This window comes from Danio aesculapii, chromosome 18 (genome assembly GCF_903798145.1).
Source record: "Danio aesculapii chromosome 18, fDanAes4.1, whole genome shotgun sequence".
Taxonomy (NCBI): domain Eukaryota; kingdom Metazoa; phylum Chordata; class Actinopteri; order Cypriniformes; family Danionidae; genus Danio; species Danio aesculapii.
In genome coordinates, this window is record NC_079452.1 from 47,240,832 (window position 1) to 47,268,655 (window position 27,824).

At 37.6% G+C, this 27,824-nt stretch overlaps 1 protein-coding gene across 1 annotated transcript; it reads right to left on the minus strand.

The window, feature by feature from the left end:
• Positions 1-1,974: 1,974 nt before the first annotated feature.
• bcl2l13 (BCL2 like 13) lies at positions 1,975-27,397 on the minus strand. Its single transcript, XM_056477912.1, has 7 exons — positions 27,285-27,397; positions 26,156-26,338; positions 19,833-19,934; positions 19,572-19,728; positions 19,211-19,283; positions 18,977-19,105; positions 1,975-6,770 (listed from the first exon to the last, which is right to left on the minus strand). The coding sequence occupies exons 2-7, from the start codon at positions 26,277-26,279 to the stop codon at positions 5,895-5,897; spliced, it is 1,461 nt and encodes a 486-aa protein (XP_056333887.1). The 5' UTR covers positions 26,280-26,338; positions 27,285-27,397; the 3' UTR covers positions 1,975-5,894.
• Between the last annotated feature and the right edge of the window lie 427 nt (positions 27,398-27,824).

A 27,824-nucleotide genomic window follows, 5' to 3' on the forward strand; every position in this document is an offset into this window, starting at 1 on the left:
TAATAAATGGATTATATTTGTATTGTTGACATTTTCTATTTAATATTTGATTCTTTTTTGGTTCTTAAATTTGTGCAGGAGTCATCATTTATTTTTCACCAGCTGTGTTTTTTTATTGAGCAAATACAATGAAATATTGAATGCTTTGGAGCACAGACATAACTTTGGTTTCTTTAACCCTTCGACTGGAAAAAAAAAATCAGATTGCATTTCTTAAGTCCTAATGACGCTAGTTAACACACTCAATGCATTTTTTCAACACATCCCATAATTTCTAAAATATCAGCCTCTACCAAATGTTATATTTGTTGGTTTATGGTAAAAGTACCAGAATTAATACACATACTATATGAAAAATCTGAAAATATGAAGTGTAAGACCAATTTATTTAAAATAGATATTCAAAATAAAACATTGTTGAACTCTAAATCATCTTTTTTCTTTAAAGTATGCCATAAAATATTTCAGATCCTCATTTAGCATGTTTACAGTGTAGTAGTGTTTATATTGTAAACCAACAATGCTGTGTAGTGTAAACCATTATTTAAAACAGTCATTATTTAAATTAATCAAAATATGGTTAACCATTTGGTAGAGCGGGCAGTTAAAGGGTTAAAGAAGACAATTTTTGAGAAAAGTTAATCAAAATGCTCAAAATAAATTAGAAAAACAAACATTCTAAAGTTATCACAACAAATTTGCTTTCAGTAGGATTGAATTCATTTATTATTTTAGAAACGAGTATCTCATCTACACTTAAAACTTGGGTACTTCCATACAACATATCTGTATTGACAACATAAAGGCATTAAGTTAATCTATTAGTTTCCCAGTACTGGGTTGCAGCTGGAAGGGCATCTGCTGTGTAAAACATATGCTGGATAAGTTGGCGGTTCATTCCGCTGTGGCGACCCCTGATGATTAAAGGGAATAAGTCGGAGGATAATGAATGAATGAACAAAACGATTTAGTCCCAAAATAAAACTCAGTAACTGTTGTTCCAGCTAATTTTAGTTTGACCAAACACTAAACATAATTTTGAGTAAAAGAAATGCCTTGTTTCCAATAAAAACTCATCTCATTTTCATCCAATTTTCCGGGGCCGGGTCGTGGGGGCAGCAATCTTAGGAGCGAACCCCAGACTTCCCTCTCCTCCAGCTACTCCGGGGGGATCCCGAGGCGTTCCCAGGCCAGCCGAGAGAAAGTCCCTCCAGCGTGTACTGGGTCTTCCCAGAGGCCTCCTCCTGGTGGGACATGCCTGAAACACCTCCCTAGGTAGGCGTCCAAGAGGCATCCGAAACAGCTCCTCACCCTATCTTTAAGAGTGCGCTCTGCCACCCATTTCAGCTGATTATATCCGAGATCTTGTCCTTTCGGTCATGACCCAAAGCTCATGACCATAGGTGAGAGTAGAAACGTAGATTGACCAAAAAATTGAGAGCTTTGCCTTTCGCCTCAGCTCCTTTACCACAACGGACCGGTACATTGACCGCATTACCGCCTGTCTCGCATTCCATCCTTCCCTCACTCATGAACAAAACCCCAAGATACTTGAACTCCACCCGGAGTAAGGACTTTCCTCCAACCTGGAGATGGCAAACCACATTTTTCCCCACCACCTGCAGGGGGAGCCGTAAGGGGCCAGTGCATTGTAGAACGGGTGGTGGTTGAAGGTTAGGACCACCTGATCGTCGAGCATGTCCAATAAAAACTACACAAAATATTTTCTTCAGGGTCATTTAATCTTCTTGTCCATGTGTTTCTTATTTGTGTGTGTTTATATTACCAAAGGCCAAACCAAAACTGAACCTATGAAAGGCGTCATTTGGTTAACCATCTCATCTCTTACAAAAACAAATGAGTCATATCAATACTAAAAGAGGAAGCGTCATTGTAAGTTTACTAAAACCAGAAATTTATCATGAAAACTCAGACCTAAATCAAAACAAATCAAACAAAATCAAATCAAAACAGTTTCACTCTTGATGGAATAAAGTTTTATTTCACAGCTTTTGTCCATCCATTGATACAAAAACACTTTTCCGTGAGATTGCAAACCACTGACAACACAGGTGTCTCCTGCCTGTAGACGACTTCTGCTTCTGTCTTCTTTTTTTTGACAAAGGTCTTTTTGGATAGGCACACAACAGGAAAAGCACGGTGACAAGGCTGTGCTGTGCAGGGACAAACAACAGCACATGTACAGGCAAAGAGTAAGAGGCTGAAGATCGACAATACTTTGTGTTAGGAGACAAAGAGAACTAAATGACTCATCTGTAGCTCAGAAGACATTGAAGAGACATTCTGGTCCCCCAAACCTGAAGTCAGCACTTGATTGGAACAGACAGATTCATGTTTTCTAACACAGCAAATCATTTTCTTTTCTAAAATTACAAAACCCATTTGGTTGTTCCAGAAAACGTGGAAGTTTAAAGGTGCAGTATGTAAGTTTGACACCCAGTGGCTGAACTAGGTATTACTCCTGGATCAAAACAAACGCAAGAGGAGCGAATTTGACGATCAAGCCTAAAGGCTGATATAAACTGTGTTATAAATAAAAGCGAAGGCACCCTATAGAAGAAATATTTTCCATATAAATTGAGTTTTTGTTCTAATGGTTATGGCTTCTATTTCTCACAGGTGAACAGCAGAAAACTATGACAATGATCACCTCAGGTCAACCTCATGTGTTTTATTCAGTATTAATGCCAACAATGCGAGTTTTACATGACATGTATTGCCATATACTGAAATCAGCAGCAGATAGTTCACCTCAGATCTTGCGAATAAAATAAAGAGTTTTACAAACTTTAGAACATTTATCGCTGCAAATCTCCTCACGTAACGTGTTGTTAGGACACACTGTTACAATGTAACCTGCTCACCTATTGTTTACATACGTAATATTTATATCATTTGCTAATTAATAACCGGACGTTGAACTTAGTCTCATTTTGGAGTCTGCTACTGTCCACCGGAGGTCGCATTTCGGTCAAGGACGCATGCTTTGAGAGCCTTTCTGAATGAATGAAATACAGTTTTCCACCAAGGTAACCATGGGTGCTGAAATATACTTGGCTTAACTGTCATTGGTGGGTTAAAATTACCTAAACAAAGACAGCCATTCCGACACAGGAAACACATTTTCAAAGCAAAATAACTGACTTCAGCATTGTTTTTCAGATAAACAAGAATGTTCACTTGGCATGTTTCTTAAATATCTGCAAATATATTATGGTATTTTTATGCTTTAGAAGAGTCAAGAACTTACATACAGCACCTCGAAGATAAACCCACCCGTTTAGTGTAATATATTGTCATTTCACAAGATTTTATTGAAATTACTATTAACCCAGAATTAGAAAATGTCCGCTTAAAATATCATATTAGAAAACTAAATATGACTTTCTCCTGTCTATCGTGATGTCCTGATGCCGAGATAAATTCGGTCAACATGTGCTCTGTTGATTGTGCTGGTGTAATATTGATTTGTTTTTACATAAATGCTAAAAAATTAAACGTTTTTCTACCTCAACATATTAAATGTTCACATTATAGCACATTTCTGTACAATTAGCATTGACAATCCCTTGAACATATTAATAGTGATGGGGTTTTCCGATTGAGGCTGTGACCCAGGCTTCCTTTTTTTAGTTTTTTAAAAAGGGGAATTCAAACAAAAGCATTCGTGCGAGCAACTTATTCTATTTTTACAGTAAATATTGTTAATATGAGTAACAGATGGTTTATTAAGCAATCGATATTGCATTGAGACTTTGATTTTGACTGTAGAAATGCTGATTTACTTAGATATTTAGATGAATATCACTCATACAATCCATCTGAAGGTGTTCTGCACCTTAATATTTAATTTCTGAGGTAAAACAAAATTCAGTAATAAAGTTTGCACCGTGCGCTCGCAGTTTTTAACATTTTTTGGTGCGATAATCTTGTCGATAATATTATTCATAAGGTCATGATTCGCACTCATTAAATAATTACTTTGTATAGTTTTTATTTTACATTCTGATACAAAACAGACATGACGTTAAACATCTAGAATGTATAGGAACTGAAGAAGTGTTTGAGTCACATAGAGGAGGTAATCTGAATTAAAGATCATGACAAAGAGAAGCGTTCTGGATTAATACATTAAAATCACCTGCGCCAAGAGGAATAAATGAGGAATTGGACCTTTCTGTGTTTCTTTAATGGTTTGTTGTTTAGCTATAATATTGTGAATCATGGATTTTGAGTATGTAATGATACAAATAATGAGATGAAAATGTGTTCATGTTTTGGACTGTCGGAATTTCATTGCATTGACGTAGATATGAATAAATGAATGATGATGTTATTTTTCCTGTGCAATAGAGAGAGTTTTTCAAGGTGAAGGTACATATTTCTTGTGTGGTTAATTACAGTATATTTAAATTAAAATGAGATTTAACCGAGTAGCTGTCTAACTATGGATGTAATGTGATTGACTGTGGGATAAAAGAGTGGATTGAGGATTGTGTCACACACTGAAGGCGGCATTGTGCCGAATTGTCTGTTTTGTATGACCTAAGAATGTTAAATAAAAACTGTACAAAGTAATTTAATGAGTGCTTACCATGACCTGCTGAGTTAAACAATATTCAGACAATAACACAAACTTGTGTAAAATCAAACTTCATTTCATTCAATCAAATTACATACAGTTCACTTACAAAAAACATGAGAGATGTTTCCTCAAAAATAAAACAAATTTTAATTTATTCACCCTCAGGTCACACAACAGAACACTGAAATCGATTTTAAGCTGAAACGGTCTGTGGTGATTGATAATATGCAGCAGCTACAACACATCGAGTCAAAAAAACAAAGCATATTCTGGCAAAACATTAATTCCAGTGGCTTTTGAAGATAAATACACTGTAAACAAAGTCCTTGGTTCCACACATTCTATTCTATACACAGGCTATATTAATAAACTTGCCTTGCGTTGGGACAACATGAAGGAATTAAGTTAACTTATTAGGCTTTACAAATGTAAGTGGATTGAACTTAAAAAATTAAGTTGCCCCAAAAAACTTCAAGAATTGCTTTTCTCGCTTCATTTTAATGAAGTAGTTTGAACAAACAACAAATGTTTTTTGAGTGTAGCTTTTATGATGTAAAATGATTGGTCTGTCTGAGAAACGGAATATTATTTTAATATGAGTACTGTAATTGTCAGCAGACAGATCTGAGTGTGTTCATGAGTCACACGAGCTTGTATAATGACATCTATTGTGAATGTATCTGTCTGCTGAGGCTGGGGATTAAAGGTATTTTGCAAAGACATACCTCAATGTATCATCAGGAGCTGCAAGTATTGGTTTAATTTTGCCAGTAAATGTCGTGTTTGTTTGGACTGTCAAAGTGCTAGTAGTGCTGACCTGTGTATTATGAATAACCAAGAACCAGTTTCTGCTAAAAACTCTCTCTAATGATCAACTAAAAAAGAAAAAAAAACAGTTATAACTTGGATGTCCTGCAGGTGAATAAACTAACAGCTAATTTTGAGATTTAGGTGATCTATCCCTTTGATTTTTAGAAACAAGCCTTGATGTTCCTTTTATTAATATTAAGAAGCCTGGCGAAACCTCAGTCGCAGCCTAGAAAACGGATCACTCCAAATGTTCACAAATACAGCACGAAAGAAACCTGAATCTGCACCTGCAAGTTCCTTTCCAGCTATAAAGCTGGTTTCCAGAACTACGCCAATGAATAAAAGCAATGAGAACGGAAAACAAACTGGTATGACACAAATAAGAGGAGTACTTATTTTCCCATAAAGTGCAGCTTGTGGCAGCACGTTGACCCACAGGGCAAGAGATACAGCGAGGTCATGGACAGTCAAGGACTTTCTACTTCTTCCTGTAGGCCAGAGCTCCAAAGGCCAACACTGCAGCGACGGCCACCAGGGCAGCACCTCCATATAGCAGCACAGGGAGCTCGGCGGACTCAGCTTGTGGCACTGACGTGGTCTGCACCTCCGCAGGGCTTGGGATTGGAAGGTCTGGAGATTGGGAGGTCTTCAGCTCAACCTCTGAAAGAATCTCTTGCTCCAGGGTTGCTTCGGGTTCGGGTGGGGATGATAGAGGCGGCTCCATAGGAGCAGGAACAGGCTGAGACTGAAATTCAGGCTCAGGCACGGGAATTGAGGCCGTAACAGCAGCATGGACAGGCGGGAGCTCTTGTTCTGCCAATGCTGAAGAAGGAGGAGGAGGAGGAGAGGGAGAAGGAGGAGGAGGAATCTCCATCACCGCCGGTTCTGCAAGCAGCTCAGATGCAGCAGGCTCTTGTTCTCGGACAGCAGCGAGCTCGCTTTCACTTCCCAGAACACTGAGTACGCTACTCTGTAGCTCTCCTTCTTCCACAGTCTCTCCAGCTTCTTCCAGCAGCTCAGCATCTTCACGCTCCACATGCACTATGTCAGAGTTCGAGGAGTTGTTCTCGCTCTGCTCCTCAGCCAACGCCACTCCCTCGGCGCTGTCCAGACTCTTGACGTCTTCTGGGTCCATCATGCTGACCTGCGCCCAAGATTCGTGTCCAGTCAGAGACACTGGAAGACTCTCCGTCTGCCAGGAAGCTGGTTCAATACTGTCTCCGAGAGTCAGCAGTGAAGCAGGAGGGCTGAGCTGATCTGAGGCCTGTTCACCTGACAGGATGTAGATGTCGTTACTGTCCTCGGCTATGATCACGCCAGGATCCTCCGCTTCATCCAGGCTGAACACTGTGCCCTAGAACATGCAGAGAAATAGCAATCAGCTGCTTCAAATAGACAGACAGGAAGATAGACAGAGAGACCGCTAGGTAAACAGCAGTGCTGTGGCAAAAAAATGGATTCTGCATAGACTCAGAGTATTTACCAACATATGGTACTGTATCCTTTACAAACAGCTATACTCCTCACACAGCACCCGAACCTAAAATAATCATTAAAGGGATGGTTCATCCAAAAACAAATTCGGTCAATAATTATTCGCATTTATGTTGTTCCAAACCCCAGAGACCTTTGTTCATCCTCTTAACACAAGTTAAGATATTTTGGAGAATCCGAGAGCTCTCTCATCCTCCATAGACAGCAATGGTCCCAACTTGTTAAATGTCCAGAAAGGTGTCAAAAAGATCTACGCGGCTTCAGTGGTTCAATCGGAATATTTTGAAGCTACAAGAGTACACATAAAACAAAAATAATGACTTCTTCAACAGTTTCTTCTCTACAATGTCAGTATAGGGCACGCATGCAGAAGTACTCTGCTTAGCATATACGAGTACACCCCATTTTGAAAATTAGTATTTTTATCCATTTCTCAGTGAATATGGGTAATATATAGGTGCATTTGAACAAAACAGATTTATTAAACAGATATATTTACTATAATAATATTTTAGTCAGAACAGCTTTAGAGATTGAAAAGATAATATGATTAAATTCAAGCAAAATATTGTAATTGTTTTCAACATTTCAACAAAATTGTACATTTTTTTTGTTTCTCTTGAATTTTGCTATTTTTAAAAATTTGAACTTAATATTTTTCCCTGACATATAAATTTGAGCTACTAATTTCTGGACCGTTATCATAAGTTTTGTTAGTTATGCTCCAGATTTGGCTTTAGTACTAAAACTAAGCACAAACTAACTCTAGCACAACTAAAATATTGTAAAGCATCCTATAGAAAATATTAATTTAAATGAGAGATTTGTGGGGGGTGTACTCAAATATTCTGAGCACTGTATGACTTCCTCTGTTTAAAACAAAGCATAGGCTATCTAAGGTATATGTCAGCAGTTCGACCAAACCCTAACCCTTTAATACAAGTTAAGTTCAAGAGTTCGCACTTAAATATTGCTTGATAATACTAGCAGGTTTGGCATGCTGTCCCGAGAGAGAACCCTGAGCTCAGAGATAATTGAGTCCAGGGCTCCCGCCTGGTCAATGAGCATGTAAGGGGGTTCGAGATAAGGTAGTTCTCGAGAGGTCCCCCTGGTAAAGGAGGAATGGGGGAGCTGGGGTGGAGGGGGGTCTTCAAAAAACTAAAATAAGGGCGTAACACTAGACAGGCTACTTATAGTGAGTTTGGATTAATCTGATTGGCTTACTAATGATTACAGATGGGAGACCAGCCGCGATCAGTCATATCACATGCTCCTCTCGAAATTAGTTTGTGAAACTTCACAAAGTTCAAAGCAATGGTCTCAAACTCAATTCCTGGAGGGCCGCAGTGCTGCATAGTTTAGCTTCAACCACCTCCAACTCACACCTGCTTAATAGTCTCTAGTAGTCTTAAACACCTTGATTAGTTAAATTAGCTGTGTTTGATTAGGGTTGGAGCAAAACTGCAGAGCTGCGGCCCTCCAGGAATCCAGTTTGAGACCTATGGTTTAAAGCAAATCACAAGAGTTCATAGTGAGCTGTGTGTAGATTCATTTTGTTACACAAAAGCCAACTTAAATGACTCCATCATGAGCATTTTAGTGTACATTTAAAAACTAGCTTAGAGTAGCATGTGCTTTTAAAAGCTAAGCTCAGAACCAAATTATTATTTTGCCACAGCGCTAATAAACAGGTAGGTAGACTGGTAGTTAATCAGGCAGTTAGACATCCAGGTTGACAAACAGATAAATATACAAAACATAACTGCTGCTAACATAACATAACAGAAACAAAGTTACCCTATCAAACAAAAGCATCTTTAGAGTCAATAATAAAATAAACAACTCAACTCATAGCAACATGAGGAGTCACAAGAATACATCCTATGGTTTCACACTGCCAAACTGTGGTCAAAAACAATGTACGCATTTACTTCAATCAATCTCATGTGGTCTCTTAGTCGCACAAACACCTGCTTGATATTTCTTTTAAACTGTACGTTTTATGCTATGCCTGCTCCTGTCTGCAAAGAGATTGACTGATAAGCATGAGAATGTGGTTAAAAGCATGAGTTACAATAAAGACTTAAGACTCAATCTACTAAAGAGCACAGCCCGTTCTTTTCTTAACAGGAGAAGAAAATATTAACCCTAAACTATTATCACAAGTATATATTTCAAAAGTATAGCACAGCAAGTGAAATTTACCAGGACTTTAAGCTTTTTTATTATGCCACCTTGTGGAGTGTGAGTGTAATACAGCTTTCTTTCTAAACAAAATTAGCTTTAAAATGCAAAGTACCAATGATGAACAGTTAGAAACAATAATATGCCATCTTATCCAACTAAATGTCATTTTAGCAATGGCCAAGTATTGCCAAGTGAGTTCTTGTGAAATGAAACTATAAAAAACACGCACACAAACACTAGCTAGACAAGAGAGCACTATACACAGGAACTGTTGTGGTTGTCTAATTCACACCCACGACATAAGCAACAGGCTGTTATATCTGCGTATGCATCGGTTTTATGAATGTTAGCCTAAACTAGGTCAAGCGTTCAAAACGAGACCGTTTGAATGTGTCTGCTCATTTGCATTAAGCAAACTGCAACTACAGGCCTTTGCTTGCTCATCATAAAGGACACTTTCTGTGCTCCCTGTGACCTTTCTGCTCTTATAGATATTCCAGTAATCCACTCTCCACTGTGCATGTGCATCTAGTCTCACATGTAATCCTGCCTCGCACAAAAAGCCCAGCATCTGGCATAACATCTGATGGATGACAGAGAGAAGACCAGCAGAATCTGACACTGTATTTTTATATTGCTTACAATCTCTCATTTGGATAATAGTCATATATAAGTGTTTGAGTCACGTGTAAAGTAAAGAGTTTGGAAAATAACCCAGCTAACTATAATCAATATGCAAAATATGCAGATAAAAGTTACATTTATATAAAATCCGCATGGAAAAAGAGAATCTTCTAAAGGTTGATTCTGACTGGTGTCCTGACATTTTATCCTACCCATCAGATAATGCTACCAACACTGTATTTGAATGGTTCTGAGGTTGGGTTATAGGGATTGAAATTATGCCGGTGACGCAGTAGGTAGTGCTGTCACCTCACAGCAAGAAGGTCGCTGGTTTGAGCCATGGCTGGGACAGTTGGCATTCCTGTGTGGAGTTTGCATGTTCTCCCTGCGTTTGCGTGGGTTTCCTCCGGGTGCTCTGGTTTCCCCCACAGTCCAAAGACATGCGGTATAAGTGAATTGGGTAAGCTAAATTGTCCGTAGTGTATGTGTGTGAATGAATGTGTATGGATGTTTCCCAGTGATAAGTTGCAGCTGGAAGGGCATATGCCACGTAAAACATATGCTGGATAAATTGGCGGTTCATTCCGCTGTGGCAACCCCAGATTAATAAAGAGACTAAGCCGAAAAAAAATACTTTTAATTGTTTTATTGCAAATAAAATATTTTTTTATATATTGGTGCCATACTTATGTATGAAATAATAAACAATATGTAGCAAGGCACATAACTAAACTTACACAAAATAATCTGTGCTAACAAAGACACCCATTAGTGACAGCATCACAGAAAAATATAGCTGCAATCAGCAATTATTAGGGCCAAGCAGCCCAGCGGCCACATCATAAACAAGCATGGCAACAAGCTACAGAGCAACTGGGAAATTCTACAACTTTTTGGCAGCATGGTCTGAGCCAAATTAGGTGGAAAATGGACTAACAATCTATGGAGAGTTCAAAACAACAGATTTTCAAACTGATTCAAGAAGGTAGAAAGGAAGTTGTGTAAATTAGGGAATAACTTATACCAATGACCACATATCAATGATACAAGGAATCTGCAAGACCAGTCTCATGACAACAGTCTAAACTATTGAAAAGTCATTTGAAAAAGTGTTGGACAGGTAGTTCAGTTAATTAAAGCATAATTGGAATCGATATTTTCAGGACAACCCAAGGAATGGATCAAGACAAGTTTCATAACAATAGGCAAAATTAGTCAAAAGTTATTAGCATTTTAAAAAATATCATTATAACATTTGACCAAAAGGTGGCACTGCCATGAAACTTTTTGAGCACCTTCAGGGCACAGTCCCGAAGACACACACCAACTTTCATAACAATTAGCCAATGTGTCCGTTAAATATAGCAATTTTTGACATAATTCAAAATGGCAGAAGGCAAAATGGCTGACCTGGGTAAATAAGACATCATTCGACTCAGCATGCTCTGCCAGATGTAAAGACTTTCATGAATTTTGGACCAAGGGTTGAGAATTTAAAAGAAAAAAAAAAAAAAAGCAATTTTTGGTATCTCTGGACCACTAGGGGGAAGTGCACCAAAACGCTACAGCTAACTTCAGACTATGGTTGTGACAACACATACCAAGTTTGGTATGAATACGTCAATGCGTTACAGAGATTACACCTTAAATGAATTTTTGCAAGCTCTTCATTAAATTTATTTGCAAGTTAATTGAAAACCGTTCGTCTAATCAACTTGAATTCAATAACTTTTGGTCAGCATGGTCTGTAGATCATGTGATTCAATGTTGGTGAAAATCAGATAAACGACCTAGGATGAGTTTGTTCACATATTTTTTACGAAAAATTCGAAACAGCAAAAAAAATTTCATGGCGGAAAATGATGTCATACGGTGCTTGTCCCCTAAATGTAATGGAATCAACCTAAAATATATGGTCATATTAAATGTTACATTCTCTTGTTTACCTCTATAACCTTAATCATTAATAAGTAAATTCATTAACCACATACACAACGTCTGAACTGAGAATTCCTTTCTGAAATTGTGAAGTAAGATAGTTTTTGTCTGCAAGATTAGGCTTGCTGTCCTGTGCAGAGTCTGTCTTATGATAAAGTTATGCTGTAGGGCGTTTCCTCTGTGGTGAACGACAGGAACCTGTGCAACACTGTTCACACAAAGTACCTACTATCACCTGAAGACTAAAACCCACGTAAACACTTTCACAATCATATGAGAACACAATGTTGAAGGGGTGCATACAATCTGTCCATAAACTATCCTACTTTTCAAAACACTTTTATATTATACACTTCATTTTCAAAATTAGGCGATGCAGTGGCGCAGTAGGTAGTGCTGTCGCCTCACAGCAAGAAGGTTGCTGGTTCGAGACTCGGCTGGGACAGCTGCCGTTTCTGTGTGGAGTTTGCATGTTCTCCCTGCGTCTCCGGGTGCTCCGGTTTCCCCCACAGTCCAAAGACATGTGGTACAGGTGATTTGGTAAGGCTAAATTGTCCATAGTGTATGAGTGAGTGTGTATGGATGTTTCCCAGAGATGGAAGGGCATCCGCTGCGTAAAACATGTGCTGGATAAGTTGGCGGTTCATTCTGCTGTGGCGACCCCGGATTAATAAAGGGACTAAGCCGAAAAGAAAATGAATGAATTAATTTTCAAAATGAACTATAGTATTTTTTTAGGATTTGAATATGAACTAAATGTTAAACGAAACTACTTTTTTTGTTTTGGAAGAGATTAACTTTGTGACATTTAAAATGTTTTTACTGTAATTTTTGACATGTACAGAAATGTGAATGCTGACATACTCTGAGTAAATCACTGTAGACACTAGACTAAGGGTGCCCAAACTTTCTTATGAAAGGCCAAAAACCAAACTTGATTGGCGCTAATGGGCTGAAGGTAAATATAGTTGTCGCAGGCAATTTTTTAATTTATCAGGGAATTCCCTAGTTTATTTAACTTTATTTATTTATTATTGCTTAAAATGACTGGAAAACATTGCATTATATTAACTAATACAGTACTTTTTTTTAAACATTTTATAAAGAACTTATTACAGTAAAAACTAAATCTAATTTATAACAGAATTACACTAGTTTTTGCCTTGATTTGCTCGCCAATGTCTTCTGCATAGTCTTCTATCCGTCGAGTGAAAGTATTTACACTCTTAAAAAAAAATCTGATTCATTTAAAATATTTAATTTCAGTTTGCGTTTTTTTAGCTCAGCAATTAGAAATGCAGATTTCAGCGTTAAAGGTATTCGCCCCAACCTTCTCTATCATACTCATACTCAGATGGGATGGTGGGCCAAATTAAAGGTTACAATGGGCCAACTATGGCCTACAGGCCCTACTTTTGGTTCCTTAGCACTAGACATTGTTTTTCACACACTTGAAGTTAGTCATCAGTAAGAGATCCACACCAAAGACAAACACGTCTACTGAGGGAACGGCAAATAACACATTGAATTCTTTTCTCACCCTCCACTTGCTCCAAAACTGACAAGTTTCCTTCTTCTGTTGAAAGCTAAAGAAAATATTTTGAAGAATGTTTTAAACTGGTAGCATTTTTTTCACTTTCTATAATTATCAATGGCTACCAGTTTCCAACATTCATCAAAATCTCTTCTTTTGCATTGAACAGAAGAAAGAAACTCATAAAGGTTTGGAAAAACTTGACGGTGAGTAAGCTGTTTGTACATTTTCATTTTTGGTTGAACAGTCCCTTGAACGCTGAACATTGTGTGCTCATGAAAAGCACCAGATTACTCACTATATCCTGCTACATGTTTCAGGAAACTCATGCAAAAGCCTGCTCAATCATTAATAAACACAACACTGTCATTCCCCATTGGTCTGACCCAAAACATCAACATCCTAAATGTACAGATCTGAATATTTAATATTGTCAAAGTAAAGTGCATGCAAAGTAAATATTGTCAATTTGGAAACCTAGTGTGAAAGATTTGTCTCAACCTCCGATAGGAAGTCAAGCATCTCAACTAGCCCTTTGACTAGTTTTGAGGCTGGAACTAGAACAGCTTTGACTTCACATGAGGATTTATCAGATTTATTTCTGTTCTTCCTCTATGCTGGAGTATGCGGGGGTGGCGTATGGCCTCTGCTTGTGTGATGAGAGCAGCACATCGCCTGTGAAACACGGTTACGTAAGCGGCCGGACTGAGCGACGTGATGCGTCCTGACGTGGCTGGAGCTCTGCTCTCAACACCTACTGATATACAGACAGGCCGCTCTGCTGTGGTTTGTCTCTACCAACATAACAGGAGTCAAATTACATCACATCAAGCCATCTTGAAAACGCTGTGCCATGTGATGCAGAGACCCTGAAGGTCAACTTTGTGTTGTGCACAGATCTGACAGGGGCACACGCAGAGAATCATACTCGCAATGTCCCACATACAGTATCGGGTATCTGGAGCTCTTCTGGTGGGGTGTAATGAACGGTTCACTCCTTGACCTGCGAGAGTTGATCATGATCAGAGCAGACAGAATGATTCGGCTGAAAACATGTCCTTGATGACGTATTTTAGCTGTCAAAATGGCTGTGGGTTGTGCAGAACTGGCACACATGCTAAGCTTCCATGTTTTATGGGGGAATCCATTGATTTTATAACTTTTATACTCCACAAAATGTATACTCAATCCTCTAACCACAACCCTTAGAAAGCTAAACATCATTTACTTTATATATTTAGAAGCTTAATTCATCATGGGAACAAAAATGTCCCCAGAAGATCAGAAAGTTTGGAATTATAACACTGAATTTCATTTATGAAACAATTTATTTCCAGCATAAACTACCCATTCAAACAACTCAAACTGAATTAATGCTATGATTTATGCAAGAATGCTTCTGCAAGCGTGTTTCGCAATCGAGGCCTAGAATAAAGTGATTCCAGTTCTTCTGCAAGTGTGCAAAAATCAAATGATTGAATCATATTTGTTCAAAAGCAGAACAGACACTCCAAATGTGGTCATTTATACACTAAAATAGGTTAAACATTAAATTGAATATTCTCTGACTGACCTATTTACATACCAGGGCCTCTTGAGAGTGTCCTTTCTAAATTAAAGTGTTGGTTATTTTAGCAATTTCCAATTTGGCTCAGTTAGATAAAGTGATGGAGAGCATGACCCAAATCCAAAACACCGTTTTGCAAATGGATTATAAAATATGCTCTGACCTGGTCTGGAGCATTAAAGCAAAGCAGCTGTCCTACCTGCCCGTGTTGCTCTCCTGAGTGCGCAGAACTCCAGCAAATAAAGCGAATGAGTGGCGGAGAGAGAATCTAGTTAGGATAAAGGTTGCTGTCAGGAGTAATGGGGCTGGAAGTCTGCAGGAGCAGGAGGTCTGGTCTGTTTGCGCACGTTCTCCTCCTCCTTGTCAGACTCCTCCCTCCAGCATTCAAACTGTCCCGTATCATCTATGCCAAAGCTGTCGCTCCATCACTGGAATGTGGTCCTGAGCGTCAGAATAAAACAATGAACTCCCCTCCTCCCCGCATGAGTGCCAGCGGTGCTCTAATTAAATTAATCCTTCTGACTGATTTCTTCAGCTGCCATACGCAATGCATGAACTGAGGCTTTCATCTCAAATACAGTGTGACCTATATAGGACGTCATAAACAAACAAGACCTTCTTCGAGCTTTATAACATCATCTGACATGTGAAGAATAAAACTCCCATAAAACATTTACATGAGGGAAAGATAGCCTTCCGAAATGAGCAATCTTCAGTTTGAACTATCAAATTATGTAATAGTCATTGCGATTAGCTGAGCGGGAAGAGTGTGCACATTATGCAAAACGTTAAGTTAAAGAGCAATTCCTTATTATGACCTGACCTTTTAATAATATGACGTATGTGTGCTCACTATCATCAGACAGAAGAACCATAAAAACAAAGCATTGTGCATAAATGGATAAGGAAAGGTGAAACTGTACAGAAAACATAAGACTTGGCTGTCTTCCTTATTATATAGCAGAAGAATGTTTAAAAACTAACTGGGTTGCATGAATTGCATGGTATTTGGTTTTCAAAGGGAACTTTGAGGACACATTTGAAATAAAGTATTGTTTGTCAACACACACTGTGCTGCTTTCATTGTTATTATCCACCAGCAGCTGAAATATTTAATACCATCTAATAAAATATGTGCACAGCTCTGGCTCCCTCTTCTGACAAGTGTCTTGAAAAACACAGCGAAAGGTCACTCCACTTTTTCCTTTGGTAAATTTCGGGCAGTGGTTCTCAGTCAGGGAGCCTTGTCAAACTTCTAAATTTCCTTATTAAAGGGATAGTTCTTCCAAAGATGAAAATTCTGTTATTATTTACTCAGCCTCCAATTACTGTAAATTAGTTTCTTTCTTCTGTTGAACAGAAAGGAAGATATTTTGACGAATGTTGCTAACTGTTAGCACACAGACTTCCATGTTATTTTTCCTACTATGCAAGTCAATGGCTTTCAGTTCTCAATATTATTTTAAAATTTCATCTTTTGCATTCAACAGAAAAAAGAGATTCAAAGGTTTGGAACCATTTGAAGGTGAGTAAACAGTGAGTACATTTATGTGAGTACTAGGGATACACTGATCCCGATACTTCGATCGGATATCAGTTCGATACCGCATATTTTTGCTGGATTGTGTATTAGCCAGCTTGTACCAATCCAAATCCGGTTATTACAAGGCACTGAAAAGTTGTCATGTAGGCCTACTATATCCCAAATGTTCTGAAGCCATTCAATAGTTTAATGTGAGGCACAGATGAATTTTCAAGTGGTTAAATTCATGGTCAGTTCAGCAATTTCCACCGCCGCACATGTCAATTCTCCATTCTCCAAGACTAATTGTTCCTGCTAGTTTTAATAATCACTGGAAAAATGGATTTGGTTTTGCACTAAATGCGTTCATTTTGACCTGCAACATGGAGTTCATTGCTGTTTCTAAATCATGTTGCACTGTGTCTGTTAGATCAGCAGATTGCATTCGCAACACTGGAGTGGAGAAGGTTATTACCAGCTCTTCACACACAAAGTGGGCCTACCTTAAACTTTAAATTAGAAAAGACTTAATAAAACATTGGACAGATCCTCAACTCACTCATTTCTTCCCTTTGTGCTGCTGTTTTGGAAGTGTCCACAGATACCGGAGGGCTGCGTGCTGTGTCTCACTGATGTATCAAGTGCTTCATTCACACACCGACTGCGCAGACATGACATGCGGCGCTCCGTAAAATTATTCTCACAATAAGTTTCTGTTCTCTCATCCTTCCGACTGAGTTTATTCTTCTGAGGGGAATACTTTCAGTGCTGCGTATTGTTTGTAAAGCCTGGCTCATTGTGGTCAGAGTAGTTAAATAAATTAATATATGTGAAACTGATGGGCACATATGGATTGTCATTAACAGAAAATTATTTAGCCTAATATAGGCTACTCTAAAACTGTAATTATTTCACTGCAATTTTATTTATATGAAATAAACCATTTTTGTTCAACAGACCAGTTTGTTAGTTTGTGCACTGAAGCATATAAACGAACCTTGTTTCGAACTTCACCTCAAATCTTGTTTATTTTGTAGACAACTGACCAAATAAAATAACAAATTAAAATAACCAACAAATTATACCAAGTGAAATTTGTTTCAAAAAGATAATTTTTCAGACAAAAGATAATTTCAGACATGCTTTCAGTTTCTTCATCTCACTCACGGCGAGTTTAGGTAATGGAAAGTTTATTAAGTAAAACTGGCCTCACATGGTTTAATTTAGTCTGCTTCAAACCTGCAGGAAATTATCAGGCTTTGCTAAAAGGCTGGTTATTTTTCAAATGATCAGAGTCAGTAGTGGTAGCCTATTACAGATTTGCTAGTATTAGGATCAGATCGGTTCCAATAAAAAATGGTATCAGTGCATCCTTAGTGAGTACATTTTATTTACATTTGTGTGTGCAAATTACGTTAAATCCAGAAATAGCTTTCCCCTCAATAACTCCTGTTTTCATGTCCCAGACATGTGTTTTACTTCTCTTTATTGCACTCTTCCCTCTCTTACTTCATTTCTCTTTGATCGGCATGTTACTGCTTACACTGCACCAGTACCCTCTTAAAAAATACCTTAAATACCTCTTAACACTTCAAAACGGTGGCAATGTGCTAGGGGAAGTTTGTAAACGCGTGCATAAAAGTGAAGTGAAACATAAAAGTGTCATCCTCTAGTTTCTGTGTATAATTATAAAGGCTAAAAACAATCAACTTTGTCATAATTAAACAGAACTACTGTAGGTGATATAACACTTGATCATACAATATACAATCCTATCTATATTATGCCACACATATATAGTTGAAGTCAAAATTATTAGCCCTTTTATGAAATGGTTTTATTATTTTCCAAATATTTCTCAAGTGCTGTTTAGTGGAGATATAACAGTTTTCATAAGTAATTTCTTTGTTTTAACCATTACAACAGTACACAATATTTTTCTAGTTATTTTGCAAGATACTCCGCTTATAGTGCACTTTAAAAGGTCTGACTAGGTTGTTAGGTTAACTAGGTAAGTTAAGTCAATCATTTAAAAGTCATTGGACAACAGTGATTTGGTTTGTAGCCAATTATATATGTAACCTAAAGGTCCTACTGCACCCAAGCCGGTCTGAGCTGGGATCGAACCAGTAATTCTTTGCATGGGAGTCGGTTGCTCTAACAAGGAGGCTAAAGACCATGGCCATAGCGTCTGTTGCTAGAGCACCTTTAGAGGTCAGAGGAGTGAGGTTTACCTGCATAGCACTTCACTAGCTGGTGTATTTATATTTTTAATTCATTTATTCATTTTCTTTTTGGCTTAGTCTCTTTATTAATCTGGGGTCGCCACAGAGGAATGAACCGACAACTTATCCAGCATGTTTTACGCAGCAGATGCCCTTTTAGCTGCAACCAATCACTGGGAAACACCCATACACTCTCATTCACACACATACACTACGTAGAATTTTAGCTTACCCAATTCACATGTACCACATGTCTTAGGACTTGTGGGGAAAACTGGAGCACCCGGAGGAAACCCACACGAACAGAGGTATTTATATTTTTATTCCAGCCAAATTAAAAGAAATAAAACTTTCTTCAGAAGAAAAGTATAGTAGGAAATATGGCTGTTAAACATCACTTGGGAAATATTTGACTTCAAATAGCACAGGAGGGCTAATCATTTAGTCTCCAACTATATAAGTCACTTACCCATCCTCCCTGCTGAATGATGAAGTCTGCCTGTGATTCTTCAAGGTAACGCAAACCATACTGGAGCAGAGCTTCTAGCGATTGACCCTTGGCCTGCAGGGCTTGTAACAATACTAAAGGTACCAACACCTAAACAGAACAACACAGTGACGGAATGCAAAAATTAAGGACTTATGAAGACAATCTCTTCAGGGTGTATTGTGTGTGTGGCTACACTGAAGTGTTTTGATCTACCTTGCTCCATCCTCCTTGAACATGAGAGGAAACCTCGTCCACCGCTGCTCTGAAGCATTCGAAGTTCAAGTCACTGCATGAGACACATACATAATCACCAGTTAGGACATTTCTCTGTATTTGGGTCTTCCAAAAACATCAAGATGACATATGTTGAAAGTTTTCAGTCAATATTTAAGTTAAATGTCAAGAATAGTCATTAGAACTCACTTAACGTGTCCTATAACTCATAACTGTGAGCAGGCTGTTTACACAATGCATTTTTCTGGTATAGACCTCTGCCAATAAGGCTTCATTTGCTAGATTTTGTTTTCCAAAGACTAAAATAGCCAGGGAATTTTCACTGGACTTTTTAAACGACCTGCTCAGAAGCGTGTGAGTGGCAGAGAACAGATGTGTGTCCAGGTCTCGAGAGACGCGGTCCCCCAATACTGCCAGACTGTCCTCTATGGAGCTCTCTGGATTGGCTGGACTGAACACTGGGGATGTGTGCTGATCAAAACCGGTCCTGGAAAAGGCTGAAAAATAAGAGAGAAAGCCAGATGACTTTAGATATTCCAGATTTATTTTATTAGGAAAATGCACTGTAATAACAATAAGAAACAAAACAAAGAAATCTTACAGGCCGCAATTTCCTCTTCCAGCTGCTTCATTTCATTTTCAATCTGTTTCTTCAGGCTGCTGTTCCTCTCTCTTTCCACTTCCTGTGTAGAATGGCTCTCTCCTGCACAGAATAATAACATTTATTTATTACAAAATTGTTTTGCCCCCACCAAAATCCAACTCAGTTACTATATATGCAGGTTATGAATTACTCTAACTTCTCTCTTGACTCCTCGTTTATCCAGTCATACGTGGCCATTGTTATGCACTTTTCCCATTTTAATATGCATTTATTTATTGCCACATCAGCAACTTAATCACTATTTCATGGCAAGATCAATATACAAACATAAAATGACATGATAAGAACTTCATATTTCAATAAGAGATGATACACACACTTTTCCTATTTAATTCTTTATTTTATTTTTTTAAAAAAGATGAGTTTGCTGATTATTCATTTTTACTATTCCTAGTGCCAGAAAATATACTGTATACGATATGTCATTCCATTTTGATGTTTGCATGAAATAAAACAAAAGTGATTTTAAATATTGATTTTAAATACTGACTACTTAATTTTTAATATAGATACCATAAAATATTAGAATATGGGTCAAATAATGTTCCAAACTGGTGACACTGTGGCTCAGTGGTCAGCACTGCACAGCAAGAAGGTCACTGGTTTGAGTCCCGGCTGGGCTAGTTGGCATTTCTGTGTGGAGTTTTTAAGTTCTCCCCGTGTTGGCGGGGGTTCCCTCTGGGTGCTCCGCTTTCCCCCACAGTCCAAAGACATGCACCAAAGGTGATTGAATAAACTAAATTGGCCGTAGTGTATGAGTGTGTGAAGATGTTTCTCAGTACAGGGTGGCAGCTGGAAAGGCATCCGCTGTGTAAAACATATGCTGGATAAGTTGGCGGGTCATTCCGCTGTGGCAACACCTGATGAATAAAGGGACCAAACTGAAGAAAAATGAATGAATGTTCCAAACCACAAAAGTGTCATTCAGTGTAATGACCCCAAAATTAGTTTTACCTAAAGCTTACCTAAGTTTAGCTTTAGTTTAAAAGTATATTTGCTTTATTGGCAAATAAATGCGGTCAAATCAGTGTTGGTTGTTATAGTTGGCTATATTTAAAGAGTAAAGTCTGATCATTTTTATTTAAAACTGAAACAAACAAAGGGATTTCTGTCCCAAATACGCAGTTAATTAGAGGTTAAACTGTTAATTAAACAATTTACTTTAAAATCATGTCATAATACGAGTCATTTTGGTGTATAAACAACTGACATTTTAGTTGGTATCTTCTGTAAATCTTGGTAAAAAATATATGATGGTTATTGTTTTGCTAATGTGAAGTAGAAAAAAAGAGATCTGAATGTAAAACTATTACATTTTTTCCAAGCTTAAAAAACTAATTTTTGTCTGATGTGTCAAATGTGAATTTACATTGTTATCCATTTTATAAATAGCATAAAAAAAACCCAAACATAACACAAATGTACCCATTATTACCAATATTCATCAGTATTGCTAACTGTAAGCATGAATAATGATTATTTGACATAAAAATATTAGCAAAAGCACAAAACCTGCCTGGAAACTCCCGATATCATAACCTTCAGTAAAATAATTTCCTGCATGACCGATGAAGCTTAAAAAAGCTGATGTGAGCCAAAAATATTGGAGTGTAACTCAGGGGCAGATTTAACTAATAAGCGAAGTAAGCAGCTGCTTAGGGCCCCAGGAAATTTGGAACCCCTAATAAATACCTAGAAATAAAAATTATACACATAACATCATTTTCTATCATATTTTGTGTGGTGAGGGTCTAACAAATTCAATTTTAACGTAATTATAACATTTACGCTAATTTATCTTACACCCCCAATCATGAAGCAGTCAAGTCAGGTAAAGATTCAGTTTTTAAAAAATTTATTGTTTTATTCATTACTATATTCATTTGTTTACTTCTGAATTCATTTTAAGAAAAATCATTAACAATATAGAGATTTCATTTAGATAAAACATGGTAAAGAAAATCCAGTGATATAAGAAAAATGCTAAATAAATAAATATATAATTTATAAAACTACAAATGGTTTGGTTTTAGGACTGTTGAGCCCCATGGCTGTAACTGCTTAGGGTCCCCAAATCTCTAAAGCACCCCTGGTGTAACTCAAATACACTTTTAAGCATTTAAACCATCCAGAAGCTGTTTTCATCACCAAGGAAGGCCATATTAACGTTTACAAATCAGAAGTGCCGCAATGTTAACTGTGCATGAAATATTAGCATCCACAGCATCTCATATTACACAAACAAGAATGAATAAAAGAAACTAATAACATTTCCACAGGACTAATGTGATGAAATGTGAACACAACCTCACATCCGGAATTCATTTCTTCAAAATTCTCATGTATAGGCATTTCAGTTAATGGTCCTTTTGCATTTTATCCTCTTATTCTCAATGCTAATACGTTATTACAATTTACTACATTACATTTTAATACTACATAAAAATTATTCTGCAATACAGTATCTGTAACACAACTGGCTTTTCTGTAACACCATAAACCATTGGGAGGCTGTTCATTCACACAACAGTGAATTATTTAGTCTTCGTGCAGGTCAGGCTTTCAGAGACCAGCAGCTTCAACGCTCAGCTCTCCAAACCACAAAATGACTACAAAAGATGAAATATTAGCATGGGACACATTTACAGAGAGAGAGCAACAGCGTCAGTGTGTATAGAACAACCACACGATTAATAATAAAGCATTACAACATTACAATAGTAGTCAGGAGCTCATGCTGACTTTTCCCAGGCTCGGTTTGGCTTTGGTCAGGTTTGCGCTTCACTCGGAACCAGTGGCATGTGAACAAGGCAACGCTGATCGCACATGACAGTCTGTCAGAGTGCAGAGCGGGTCGACTGGAAAGAGGGATCAGAAGCTACTTTCAAAGCTGACTGAATGAAAACCAGAGCAGGACATTCCTCATTGAACCGCTGATGTGCCCAAGGCTCCAAAATCTCCAACAGACAGCTTAAGCCCATACCGTCCTCTGTGTTAAAGTCAACCATATTAACTCTCAATGACATTCTGTATGCTCACTTTCTGAAGTCCACAAAGACTTAAGAGTCTATGGATGAATAAAACGAATAAATTCATGCATGTGCTAAGAGGTCAATATACTGTACATAAAAATCAGCCTCATATAGAGTCTTCTAAAAAAAGCATACAGTGAGAATTGGTCAACAGATTGAAGCATAACTGGACCGAATTTTCCAACCTTATATGGACTGCCATGTGAGCATAGACGTTGAAGGATTTGTTAATACATTACTTGCAATACCTGCAGGCATTTTTCAATCAAATTGCACTACAGTATGCCACACTTTGAGTTATAGTCCATGCTCAAAATGGAAACTCCTTGAGAAGGAATTTGACCTCGAAGTATGGACAAACTCTACAAGCAACTGAAACTGTAATGGAAGTTTTGAACCACAACCTTAGCAAAGGCACTCTATGGATAGAAGTAGAAGAAGTGATATGTCCAGTTATTAAAGACTGCAGAGGAAAACCACTACTACAAATTGCACATTTACAATTAACAGTGGTGTGCTGCAGGGCTCACTAATAGGACCAATTTCATTTTCAATTTATAAGTTACTTATTAGGGACTGAGCACCGGTGGTGCAAGGCCCTATTGGAATTGCTCTGTTTATTTTTCTTCTCTAAAATCAATCACAATTTTGAGGGTCTAAACATGCCAGAAGTGGCAAAAATTATATATTTTTCAGAAGTGGGCGACTTCATGACTCGACAGTGCCAACTATGCATTTTGATGAAGTTGCACCGAGCTATATTTCACAAACGCATACTAAAGTTAGCACACACATTAAACAAGCCAATACCTACAAATAATCTTGGAGTGAAATCTCAAACAAACAGGAAATCAGATATTTTTAAATTCCAGTTTTTGCTATTTCCAGGTGTTGTATTTTAACAAATCCTTCCTCGGATTTTATCAGATCAACATTAATATTTGGAATAATCTAAAGGCCTCGGCTATGCTAAACTGCAAAGATCTAGAGTTTTCCTCAAAGGGTTTGTTTATGGTGGCTTGACAAAGTTCTTAGAAGTCCTGGAAGTTCTTATAACTCATCCACTGTTCTCTGTCAACCAGGCAGCGGTGAGCCTGGGTGCGAGACCCCTTTCATCGCTGCTTGCAACTTTAATTTGATGTGAAATTCTAAAACATGATACACATTTAATTTTCATGTTATTTACAGTTATATTTTATGATATTTCGTTAGTGGGGCTTTGAAATTTTGAACCCCAATATTCAAAGTGGTTAACTTGTCTATTTTGACACCATTTTAAACTTCAAAAATGGTGTTAAGTTAAAAAAAATTTCAAGGTCAGACTTGTTTGTTTTAAGTTTTAGAGTTCTCTCATTCACGTCTAATGTTCATCACACACTTAACACAGAAATGAACAATTATGTGAAGACTTACGTTTTTGTAGTTGTGTTTTTACACAAACAAAATTATATACCGCAAACACTACTATTTTCCTGTTTAACGAATGCACTCCAAAATAGCCCAACACCCCTGAAACTCCCACTCGTTTATGTAAAATCAAATCTCTCAATATTAAAACAGACAACATCTCCAACATACACTTTCCAACAACACACAAATTGCTTTCTCTTGCCATCAACCATTCGGTCTGTATATAATTTACACAGCATTTTTCAGAACGGTTGACAAGCTTCAAATCAAGTGCAATGAATGAACACGTTTATATATCTGCCAACAAGAAAAATACACAAACGAACCGGGTGTACTTAATGTCTTCTATTCTTGAAAGCACTTCAACGCAACAATTTCAGGATTCAGACTTTAGAATTGGGAAGCAGCTAATGGGCGATACGCACAGCTAGTGTTTTTCAGCCAATGATAAACTTCCGGTGAAAGCTTAATGTGAGTGTTTTCAATTTCATAAGGTTCCTTTTACAGTATCGATATTGTAATTAAAATACATTCAGTTAAATAGACTTAAGCGTTCATTTAGTTGTTCAAGCGTAAAACGAGACGAAAGACCATGTAAGCAATAGCGCCATCATATTTTAAAGACATGGTGGGGGAAAATGAAATTTAATGCAGTGCTTTTTGTCCAGTCTGAGACCCACTTTATATTGTATATCTTTCAGGCAGATTGCTGATTTTTAAAGAAATCAGTCCTTGAACGTGTCAATTTTATAATGGAAAGACAGTTCACCGGAGGCTGGCTGGTTAAAATGAAAAGTCTGTGTGCATATAGCCCATTCCGACAGCACGTGAATGCAGTATTTCTGGCACATACAATAGGTAATTTCCGTGCTACATTTAGCCATTTAAAGCTTAATTAAAAAAATTGTGTTCAAACCACTGAACACTTTTAAATACACTTATCTATGATATTTTGCATTAGTTCCAATGCTTCAACATGAAACTGTATTGCAAATACATTTCCCATGCACATGAAGAGACAATGTGATTTCTGGCCAGGGGCGTAGCGGACATTTTAAAAGTGGGGGGACGGCTATATAAGATCATATATTCATATAATTATTAATCACCTGTTTCTAAATGGTCTGTCTCTAAAAGTGAGGGGGACGGATGCCCCCCGGTTGCTACGCCCCTGTTTCTGGCCACATTACAATACACAACTGCTTCCTGTTTTCTGGTATAAAGGCGAAGTGCATACTTCTGTCACTGCCCTGAGATCAAATTAAACTTATGTTTCTTGCCAGACAGGCATTTTGTATGTGGGTCAAAGGCAAATAGACCATCAAAACAATTATTATTCTTAATTATGCATCTTCATTAGAATGTTTTTCACTTGATTTCTTCTCAGTAAATGTTGACTATCATACACTTTGTTTTACATAAGTGGAAAGACCCATTAAAATGTTAATGTAAAAACACCAAACAAACAAGAATCGTATGATGACATATTACAACCATCTATTTAATATTTCAGAGCAGCCCCAAAACACTAATCAATTATAAAAAAGACTTTACATGCAGCAAAAACACTGAACAAAATGCAGCATTAATAGTTATTCTTGTAAACATTTTGATAAGTACAGTACAACATAATTAAGTTATTTACTATTACACAAATATATCAGTTATGCCTAATGATGATTTAACATTATTTCCCTTAAATGTATATATCTTATTAACAAAAGTTATTTCAAAAGTTCTGTCAACATAACTTAATGTAGACACAAAATGGGACATTTATCTTCAACCACATGTTGATTTGTGGTTGTGAATTCTTACCCTCTGCCGCCTGTGAGGGTCTTGATCTTGATGACGAGGGCAGGCTGAGGTAGCTGAGGATGACATACTTGGTCTCATAGTGAAATCCTTCAGGCACTGTGGTGGAGGAGCCAGAGGCAGCCATTGAAGAGAAACGTCAGGCTCTCAGAGACATGCACGACCAAACGACAGTGTTCAAAAGTTCTACAGCAAACAAATAAACAAAATTAACACCAGAATCGTCTGACATTCATTTCAAAGCAATATGTTTTTTTTATATTCTTTTTAGCAAGTATGTGTGTATATAAACTCTTATGACTTCAAGAGAATGACAATGAGATGTCATAAAGAACCTGACAGCCTCACCATTCACTTTTATCACAACTTTGAGCATTAGTGTTTGCAACTGTCATTCGGCCAAGTGTTTAATCATAATAATAAAATTTATAAAAATGAATAGTGGTTGTAAATTATACTGGTTATTTTAACTTACATGTATAACAGCAATACGAACGCTAAATTATTTTGTTTACTGCTTAACAACACATACATTTTAAAATAAATAAAATTGCAAAAGATAGAGTAAGACTTTATAATAAATTCTCACTAGTAAGTGGTGTTAGGTAATGCATTAACATCAATGAGAAATAGCAACATTTCTTACATAATTTTGTAAATTAAACATAACATCACCTAAGTTTAATAAATTCTTTCCAGTTTACAGAAACGGTTATGTGAAATAATTTCACAAAATCCTTGACTGTATAATGCTGTACTTTCACATGCATCATCACCACCAACACAGCCAAATCTAAAGTTTCTCAAGTTCTTCTCAAAATGACCCTTTCTAAACTGGACAGTTCCTACACCACTGCAACACACATTCCGCCAGGCAAATGTCCCAAGAGTGCCAACTGGCGTGAGATATTTGCACACATGAAGTCAACAACATTTACTAGAACATCGTGTCCAATGTAACGCACGCGGACACGCACTGAAGCTCTCTTTGCGTGCTCGCCACACCTACTCATGCCCGAGCATTCAGCTAGCCGCTAAAGTTTAAACATCATAACCTGTTAGTGTCACTCATAAGATAACATGCTATCCGTTTAACGTGAACATGCTGTGACTTAGCTTGGATATATCGTACCTCTGCGCCAGTGACAATTTGTTCTCTCAAAGCGGGGTGACAAACGTGCTCACCCGGTTTCTCTCACAGTTAAGTAACTACAACTGTGGGATGGCGAAGTGTTTAGACATGCGCGTGCGTGCGGTCCATGCTGCGCGTGTGCGGGAGGGTGAGGCTGCTTGCTGCTCCGCCTGCTGCTCTGACGTTGAAACGAGAAGGTCAAGAATAGAGTCAGTCGGGAACAGAGAACAGATTCATTACCAGCTCCGTTTTTAGCACATTTTATTCTTATTTACGTAAACAGTTTTGAAACATTCTTGGTTCATAGTTCTTTTTTAGTGAACTGTGCAGCGCCAACCACAGTAACGTTAGTTGGGTAAACGAACGTAAGAGTCTCATGAATCGATTCTTTTTGAATCTTTTGAATGAACACCAATCAACATACGCTGGAGTCTTTTCTTTCTTTCTTTCTTCCTCCCTCTTTCTAAAATAATTGCTTAATTGGCATGACAAATATTACAAACGTATTACATTATTATACATTTAATTACATTACCATTT